This window comes from Crocodylus porosus, unplaced genomic scaffold (genome assembly GCF_001723895.1).
Source record: "Crocodylus porosus isolate Cpor-Errol unplaced genomic scaffold, CroPor_comp1, whole genome shotgun sequence".
Lineage (NCBI taxonomy): Eukaryota > Metazoa > Chordata > Crocodylia > Crocodylidae > Crocodylus > Crocodylus porosus.
Window position 1 is genome coordinate 57,641,771 of NW_017728886.1, and position 10,233 is coordinate 57,652,003.

Sequence of the window (10,233 nt, forward strand, 5' to 3'; positions counted from 1 at the left end):
AACAAATCACATGCTAAATAAAAATGGCTTCCTTTGGTGCTACGTTCTGAAATCCTTAATAAAACAAAATTTCTAGCAACAGGTTTCTCTTAGGAATGGTAGTTTTTATTTCTTTTTTTTAATCATACTATGTACCCAGGAAAAGTGGACAAACATTTTAAAAAAGAGAATAACCCTAAGTCTGCCATATCAAGCTCCGCAGGCTGGATGAGTGATGCAGAGTTGGTCCATCGGCCCAATCCAGAATGTAATGCTCCCCATAGGTTTGGAGATTTGGCAGCAGGATGAGCAATGGCACCATTAACTGCCATGGCTCCTAGGCAGTTAAAGACTGCTGGATTTCCATACCCATGGGTAACCCCACAAGCTGAATGACATGGCACTGCACGGGGCCCATCCAGTGTGTCATAGTTAATCGTCCCTGATTTAAAGCATGCTTTTTACCAAGAAGTAAGCCTCATCAGCAAGATTCAACATAACCAATCACGTTACATATACTTCTGGTACTGAAACATTTTCAACAGTCCAATTTCAAAGCTAACAGCTCTCTCTCCGCTCAATAATATTACACTTTCTACAAAGAAGACAATACGTGCATTGTGTCCTTAACAAGATCCCCAAATTGGCTAGTGAGGAAACACTGCATAAACTTAGATATTCTTTACAGAATCCTATTTTACATTAGCAAGAGACCACCACAAAAGTACTGTGCAGTTTCTCTTTCCTTGTTATATCGTCAAGTTAGATATTTGGAAGGTTTTCCAAAAAGAAAAAAAATACGATTCTAAGGACAGATTTCTGAAGTTTCCTTGTATCATTTCAATCTCATAACCATTACTGCCATAACAGTTACCATGAAACAGTCACATAGCTAGAGAGATTTCTCTGAAAGTTTGCTCTTCACACACAAGTTAAGAGTAGTCGTTCATATAAAGTTTTGTAGTAATTTACATAACACATTTTAAATATCATAGTTTAAGTAAGTGACTGAAGAAAATGTCATCAAGCAAACTGACTAAAAAAAATGTTCCCTTTAAGGAATATCCCCAGAATTTAGGCATCTGTTTTGAATTTCTCCTAAAAGGACTTGGAGGAAGGGGGAAGAGTGCAGGGCGTGGGGAGTGAAATGTATATTATGTATAACAACTAGCATGTTGGCTTAACATTTAAAAAGCCTTGAGAGCACGTATACTAAATAATCCTAAATATTTGTATGTTAACTGAAAATCAACTTAAATGTCTTTTTTTTGTTTTGTGTTTGAATTTCTTTTAAACTTAATGGAAGTCAGGTTACCTGAGCTAGGCCATTTGCACAGTTGCCATTCCAAATTTTGAATGCCGTTCTCCAAACCTGCTCTTGATGAACACCCCCCAGCCCCTTCAAGAGGTCTTGTGCATTTAACTCGGGTGAAAAAGATTTACATTACTAGGCCCCCAACGAGACTTACAGTAATCTCTTTAAAGAGTTTCCCCTTCTCTTAACCAGTCTTCTTCTGCTTATTCACAATAGGTTGGAATACCTTTCTTATAACATAAAAGCAGATTGTTAAAGTAAATCCAAATCTAGTTATTTTTAATGTCACAATCTAAACAGTGATTTAGGCCAACACTTTAGATATGTTTTGTGAACACAGCTAAACCCAAGTTCACCACCTGTCCAAAGATTCTCTTACAATGAAATCTCTTTACTTACCAATTGCTGTAAATGGAAGTTCATGCTAATGAGAGTTCCAGTTTGCACTGAAATATTTCCTCCACTCCTGAGCTCTAGCTATATTACAAACTCATTTAAATTTGAAAAGTAAGTTACCAAAATAATAGAAATTACCTATTTCCAAAAATGGGAGAAATGTTTTGGATAACAAGGTAAACTTACATATTTTAGGATAGTGTTCAGCTGAGCATGAAAAATTAATCTTTCAAAAATACTCAGCTCCAATTCTATTCAAATGTATTACTATTGAAGAAAAGATACTTGACTATTTTGAAAATTCTTCAGATATTTTAAGTATTTTAATCTTAAACTGCAATCTGTTTATGATGACAAGAGCTTTGCTAACAAAGCATTTTATTTGAACTTTCTGTATATTAGCTTATTATATTACAGTTATTAGATAAAATATTGGTATATTGAAATAATCACAGCTGCTAAAAGTTATAAAATGGAAGCAGGCATCTTTGCCCTCCTCCCATTTGAAGTTTGGCCATAGGAACATGTTCCTTTCAGTATTTAACTTCCTATCCAAAAAAGTTGGAACTAATCTTTGGGTAAAACCATAAATTAAGAAAATGACTTCATGAAAACATACAACTTCTTCCTCAATAGAGCCCCATTATAAGTGTTAGCAGCAATTACTCTTTATTTTGATCTATTAAATAGTCATAAAACAGGTTTACAAAAAAAGCCATTTTAGTTGATTATGTCCCAATATGCCTTAAATAAAGAAGTGACAGCTAACAAGAGTTTCTATGCCAACAGAAAAGGAGATATGTAAGATTCTTAACTAAGGCCACATAGCAGATAAATTACCTTGTTTTCTGGGTTTCAGACCTCTCTCATCATAATGATCTGAACAGGAAACTAGTTTATCAAAGTGATAATAGTATAGCAGTGTACTAGTGTCAGTTTATACTTAAGTTTCTATTTTCATAGAATTCCCCTGTAAAGAGGATGTTCATCATAATTTGTTGCCAGTAAAACATTATAGGTAATGTACAATAATTTATTATTATGTAGACAGAGATCTATTTCAAATGCTACAATGTAAAGGAATTGGGACAGAGAAGCCCAAAGCACTAATAAGGTAAATAACAAAAGCAAAAAAAAAAAAAAAAGTGCAAGTAAAGGATTTAAACTTATCAAAAGTGAAATCAAAGCATATACTCAAGGAGTATTCAGGAGCCAATTGGGTCACATCAGTAGATAAGGTGAAGAGAAGTAATATCTACCCCTGAAGTGACACTAAATGGGCAGGTAGATGGCAATTACTGAATTACTTCAATTCCAAGGCCAGTTCACCACAGTCACCAGTATCAGAACTCATGACATTCTATTACAAACCAAAGCTCCTTTACAAAACTACGTTGAGAGAGCCAAAAGACAGCTCATACAAAAGAACCTACAGGCTGGAAGGCCAGATTGGGCAAGGGGGGAGGAAAGCAGGGAACTACTAGCAGACCCTTGAACTCAGGTTTATGCATAACTTTCTAAATATTCTGGCTAACAGATCCAGCCCCATCCCCCCCGCAAAAAATTAAAAACCAATGTTTTGAAATTTTCAGACCAGCTTTCAAACAGCAAACTAGTCAAATTTAACCAGACATCACTTTAGACATATTCGGCATCTTAAAAAAAAAAAAAAAGTGGCAAATAGGTTTGACAAATAGATTTACGCCAACGAATCTAGACAGCACAAAATATAAAGAATATATTGACTTTTTTGGGAAATTATGATTTTCTTGAATAAGATTTATGTTCACTCTGCAATTTTTTTCTCCATGCCTCCTCTAGAAAAGTAAGAAGCCACTTTCCTGATTTATGCTTTATAACAACTAATAATTTGTACCAAATTTCAATTTTCATTTATTTTCTTTTTTAGAATGTTCAATCCATAATCTGAGGGCTCATACAATAAGAACAAGCCATAAAACAACAATAATTTACTGCACCCATCCTACAATTGTTGTCCAAGAAGAAATCATGACAATACAATCTCTAACCAATATTCACATGTACCTTATCAAAAGCCCAAGGAAGTGGGAAGGGAAGCTCTCAACATTTGATTTTGGACCACTGATGGAAGTAAGTTTCAGAGGTGAGTATACACACCAAAGATACTCAGCCACCAGCCCCTACACTTTAAACTAGATTTAAATGCTTTTATTTTTTTGAAACTATGAGAGGCAGATCATAGAGAAAAAAAAGAGCTTTCTAAATGAAGTCAGAAACCTATTAGGGCATGTCAAAAGCAACATAAAACCCTGACCAGAAGCTAACCGGAAGCCAAGGAAGAATCCAAAGTACTGGAATAGTGTGGTCTCTATGAAAAGTATCATTTAAGAAGTAGGTTACTGCATGCTACAACAAATGTCAAACTTCTGAAACATCTCAAGCAATATCTTCATGTGTAAAGCACTGCTACACATTTCAGGTGTTCTAATTGCATATTGGGGGGGGAGGGAAGGGATCCAATTAACTATTTCCTGACCATATTTTTAGTCTTTTTATTACAATTACTTAAAATTATTGAACTTTGCCATTGCCTGAATAGAATTTAGACTCTACTTCCTGAAGGAGAATATATTGGGATTTTTAGTCTAAAAAGTAATTTGAGAGAAATGAATCAGACTTATTTTAAAAGGCTGCTATAAAAGAAACTTACTGTGAAAAAGATGCATGCTAAGCAACTTGTATCTTCTCAAATCAAGTCTCCACTAACTCCACAAACTATAATTCCTACCCACTCTAACAACTTGCTGCATGTACAGGTAGCCATAACAACTGGCCAGACTGAGGTTTTCCACCATTCCTATTAATAAAACTTGCTTAGAGTTTTCTGTCCCCATCTGAATAAAACCTGACAGAGAGGCAGGACTGCTAGGCAGAACTTTGACTCCTAATTCTTGCAACAGATTCTCACTGAAGTATGAGCCATATTAAATATTCAGTCACAAAGACAGCATGAATATGTCCATAAAAATAGCAATGGTATGGTACTTCAATTTTACACATTTAGGTATGAGTTTACTAACATCTGCCTATTTTTCCCTTACTTTAGAGGCACATGCTATTTAAAAACAAAATCTGGAGTACTGTCATTAACTAAAAATCTGACCTTTTAGATTGCTTAGCCACCATGGGGAGCTCACACAAGCATTTTAGACAATAAGCCATTTCTCCTCACATCCCAGAGACACATATCCTATTTGTATTAAAATTAACCTAGGTACACAAGTTTTAATGCATAATCAACAGCTTGAAACTTATTTGAATATCACTAATCAGGGAGCATTTTTTCCACCTAAAGAAAAATTTCTCTCTTTCAAAACCAAACTTCACATTGTATTTCACCTGAACCTCAACTAATTAAAAAACTTAGGTCCCTGTAATAAATTTATTAAGGAACAAAATGCTTGGTTAAAAAGAATTCTGGCCTACCTACAATACTTTATTACACCCCAACCAACAAAAAGAGAGGCCACACATACACACACCACTCAAAGAAGGAATTTGCTGCACCTGTTCTGAAATATGAAGCAAGGCAGTCAGAGGTAGGACAACGTCTTACCTCCCAACTAAAAGATCTCTCACAATTACCAGAACTCAGGTTCAACCTCTTAAAAAGGGAATCAGAGCAACTTTTCTATAAAGTAAAGCAGATTTTAATTTTAGGTAAAGAAAAGTCTATTTAATTTACAAGGACCAATCTTTAAGGGCTGGCTCAATATGCAACCCCAGGTGGCTAGTGTCAGCACTACCCTCCCCCGCCCCACTAAGCTAAACTGCCCATCACACAACAAGTGACATCAGTGTTGTCTGAATAATCAGATTGCAGCGTGTACATTGCCCTGGTAGATACCAGCTGCTCTTGGATCACAGTAAGGGACTACCTAAAGAGTTCATATGTAAAACATAACATGCAGATATATTTATCACTCCTTACTGCATTTTTGTGCCTCAGAATAGAACGAATATGAAGCGGTGATCATGACTAACACCACTCTGCATTCTTTTCAGAAATATAATTAGCATTCAAAATTTTTACAATGCCTTCTCCAAGTTTTGAATTGAGTGACCTAAACCTCTAAATATTGCAATAGCCTTCCACAATTCATAAAGGTCTGAATGCAGAAATTCTACATTCCTTTCACATGCTCTTGAGATTTCAGAAATCAGTCAAGAACCAACTTTTGGCTTATTAAACAGTTCTCTGAAACATGAACTAGGCCTCCCTCTTTCAGTTTGTAGTCACGTGTCTTTTAATGTTTCAAGGACTGTCCTACAGCACCATCCTCCCAACCTGCCTCTCACAGCAGGTATAAAGGTATTTTTTGCAGATGTGGGTGTGCCCACATCAAATCCAAACCTCCCAACAAGGGTTGGAATGCAGTGACTCCTGGCCTAAGAATTTCATTTTGAATAACAAATCAAGCTCAGTTTACAATGATTGGTCTTCTGGACTGAATTCAGCTTTATAGCAGCCCTAAGTAACCACACTTTTTCACCTTCCTACAGCATAAGGATACAGAGGACCCCCACCCTTAATACTGGGGGTATTATCTGGGGATGAAGGGGGTGAAAGACTATATAAGAAAACTGTTTGTAAATATTAATATGCATATCCTATTAAAAATGCATTTGTTTTTAAACTGGATTAATAAATTGAGTAGGAACTCCCCAGGCAGCAATGTGGAAAGTCAATCCAGTATGATGAATAATTTCAAAGTACTACACGCGTACTTCATAAGAACAGCAGCAAAAGTTATCTCATCTGACCAAATCTGTTAATTGTACACTTCTGCTAAAAGAAAGGCTTGACCAGTATCCCCATAACTTTCTTTCCTGTGACATTCAGCTAAGAAACCCAAATCACACCACATCAGCAAGCTGGGCTCCATGGAAAACTGAATCTAGACTTTCTACATACCAACAAATTAGGTGGGCCTCTGATCACCACACAGAAGACTCCTCACAGAAATCGCATTACTAGCTCTAATTGCCATCTGCCTTTTAAATATACCAGGTTGGTTTTTTTCAAAAAGGCATACTCCAAACATACAAAAATAAGTATCTTTCCAAGTTAGTTAACTAATTCAACATTTGAAGGCTTTACTTTTTACAAGATAGCTAGTCACTCTGGATATGTAACCAGTAAGCAATGAGTGAAGGGAGGGGGCATCCTAAATTGCTGAGTTGGCATAAGGGAAGTACTGTACACTTTTGAAAGGAAAGCAACTTTTAACACAGAAGTTACTGAATTAATTTTCAACAGGCTTATCTTGGATGGTACTAAAAAAAAATACTGAATTTCTAAAATTTCAAACAGGTCCCACCTGAACTATTCCAAAAACATTCTTAACCACACTGCACTGATGAGAGAGATTTATTAAATATGGCTTGCAGATTAAACAATAGTGGGCATTTGCTAACTAATTATTTGCAAAAATGCAAATATAATTAACGATTGTAACCATGCGACGCATCTCAAAATGTTAACAATAAGTTCAGAATAACATTTCCTCCAGGGGACTACAGACATAAAATAAAGTATATTTTTAATAGGATCAGTCCATAAAAATGTGAGCACACACTATACCTACATGAGGAACGTGTTTTTATTCTCCCCGCTGAACTCTAAGAACAGGAAAACCATACATTTGAACACTAAACAATGATATAGAAAAGATTTTCTAAACTATAAGAATGTTTACTTTGGGAGCACAAAATCAATTTGTTTACAGTACTGTAAACATCAGTACACTTAATTATGTGCAGAGATTAATAAATGTCTGTTTACAATGTAACTGCTAGATTAGAGTAAAAAGACTGGAATGCAATTTTGAAACTGATCAATCCTTACATGTGCACTGCATTTTGATTTAAATCTAACAATATTTTAACCATACATAATACTTAAATCATTATATAGTGAAATAGCTGAATGTATCCTATTGTAAACTGAAGTTTAAACATGTCCTGCATGACAAACAATAAAGGCTACATACGTGTTACTCTCCAAAGGAAAAAAAATGTCAAACTAAAAGGACTAATATGCCATAAACACACATCTAAAAGACTTTGTTTCCTGCTAGCATTAGATCAGCACAGTCCCACCAGCATACTTTCTGGTTTCCCTTCAAGGCTGAATAAAGATTTAACATTTAAATTTTCAAAATCCCATGATTAGATTTCCAACAATAAAGCAGCTATTACTTACATCTTTTTAAATCAACTGATTCAAAAGATAGTATTTTCTAAATAAACGTGTACTTTTCAGACATGCCTTTTTAAGTGAAATAATTTAATCTCAGAAGTATGCCTGTCTGCGTAATGGAGGTCAGGAGCAAGCACGTGGAAAGTTTGATCTATTTTAGTATTACTCTCTAGAAACCTGGAGCACACTACAATCTAAACATTTATGAAAGAGGCAGACTGAACTGCTATACCCATCCACTGATTTGCATTAAGAGTCTGAGTGTTGCTCCTTCACATTAGGCCCATGAAATTTCAAACTATTGAGCCCCGAAGCAATCATTTTGAAAAAAAATCATTGTAAACACATATAAAGGATGCATATATCCTGGCTTCCCTGGGGAGACGCCAGTTTCCTCATGTCTGTAGATGCCAGATCAAAACATGACCAGAGAAAATAAACTCCTTCTTAAATACAGATGAAGCTTATGCTACACGAGTAGCAAATATTGTGCATTCCAACATGGCAGAATCAAAGATTTGATACCAGCATATTTAGAAGATATGCTTTTTCTTGTTGGGAACAAAGCTTAAGTGCTGTTGGTTATATGATTCAAAATATCCCATTCCATTTCCTGCTAATGCCCAACATTTAACTCTTCTCAGGGGTTTTATATTTAAAAATGGTAGTAATTGTTTTATTTGATCACAATCACCTCTTTCACAAAAAGCTTGCATTTTACTGCAGGCCAGTTAAAGAAAAGGCCCTGATCCTTACAATGTTCTTGACAGTAGAGTGCTTTAGGGGTTTTGTCTGGTTTGGGGTTTTGGGGGGAGGTGAGGGGCAGTGCAGCATGCATGCACATGTTTAAGCAAGCAGTTTGTTTATCCACAAGGCAGGCAAGCACAAACCCAAGATGTTTTGTGTTTGTTTTACAATGGGGGGGAGGGGGTTGAGTTTTTTTGCTCTGGTAGGCTAAGTGCCACCAAAAAAAGAAAGAAAGAAAAAGAAATAAGAAATTACCGTTGTCTCTTAGGGACTGAATGTTCAACTTCTATGAGTTTCCCATGGAGTTCCACTTTACCTGCAAAGGCAACAAAAGAAAATGGATTTTAGTGGGCCAGTGGGGGTGGGAGGCCTCCTCTTCTCCACCTCCTCCTAAACTGCATCAGTGGAATGAGAAGATACCACAGGAAATCAAGAGTGCAACATGTTGGTTCATTCACGAACAACTCCTGCAAGCAGCAGCATGGTGGCAAGCTACAATCTACCACAAGCTGGAAGGATGGACTTTTAAAGGGTTCCTGGAGCAAGAGCCTTGCCCGGAGATACAAATGGAAGAGGCTGCTTGAGAGGGGGTGCCGAGGGTGGGGACAAGCCCTTTCTCAAAAGGATGCGAGAAAGGTTTGTGTGCCCATGTGTATGTATGTGTGTGTGTCACATGCACCCCCCGAGGAACACACACGGCTCCCTCTGAAGGGAGGATGAGGCCACTGGGGCTGAGGAAGAGGGAAAATGAGCCACTGGCGGCCGTGCAGGGGGGTGTGAAGCCGCTCGCTCTCTGCTCAGCCTTGCCTGCCGGGCGAAAGGCCTCGGGGCGCCGTCCCCGCGGGCGGCAGGCGAGGGGCTTGCGAGGGGCCGAGGCGGCCACATGCGCCCCGAGCGGCACCTCACGCAGAAACAGGCCGGGCCGGGTCGGGCAGGGGGCGGCGGCCCCAGGAAGGAGCCAAAAGGAAAGCGAAATCAAGCCGAGCGCAGCTCAGCGCAGCGCCGGGCCCGACCCGACCCCGACCCTCCCGGCGCCGCCGCTTTCCTCGCCAAAGTTTCCGCGCGCCGGCTCCCTCACGGGGCACCGGCGCGGAGGCCGCCCCCCGCGGGGGAGGGGGGAGTGCCTGTGGCGCCTCGCCCGCCCCTGCCCGGGGCTCGCCGCTGCCCGCAGGCCTGGGGCCGCGTGGGGGGAGGGGAGCGGATCACCTGAAAGTGCCTCGATGGCCTTCATCGCCCAGCTCTCATCGGGGCAGTCCACGAAGGCGTAGCCCGCCTTGACGAGAAACGGGCCGGCGAGCGGGATCTTGGAGTCCTTAAAGAGGCTCTCGAGGTCCGGGGCGCCGACGCTCTCGCCCAGGTTGCCGATGTACAGCTTGTTCATTTTCCCGGCCGATACCCGGGCGCGGCGGCCGGTCCCGGCTCTGCTTTGCTCGGGTCGGGGCTTGCTTGGGGTTTGTTGCTGTGTTGGGGTTTTTTGCTGGGGGGTTGCTTTTCTTCTTTTTTTTTTTTTCTTCTTTGCAACGAGAAATAATCACCGGGCGAAGAACCACCA

The 10,233-nt window shown here is 39.1% G+C and overlaps 1 protein-coding gene across 1 annotated transcript in view; it reads right to left on the minus strand.

The window, feature by feature from the left end:
• IGF2BP3 (insulin like growth factor 2 mRNA binding protein 3) overlaps positions 1 to 10,153 on the minus strand; it is a 158,109-nt gene extending 147,956 nt beyond the window's left edge. Inside the window, exons 1-2 of the mRNA XM_019534605.1 lie at positions 9,888 to 10,153; positions 8,937 to 8,997 (exon numbers count right to left, since the gene is read on the minus strand). Of these exons, the coding sequence (XP_019390150.1) occupies positions 8,937 to 8,997; positions 9,888 to 10,062 (236 nt within the window). The 5' untranslated portion in view covers positions 10,063 to 10,153. The remainder of the gene's footprint in view (positions 1 to 8,936; positions 8,998 to 9,887) is intronic.
• Positions 10,154 to 10,233: the final 80 nt, after the last annotated feature.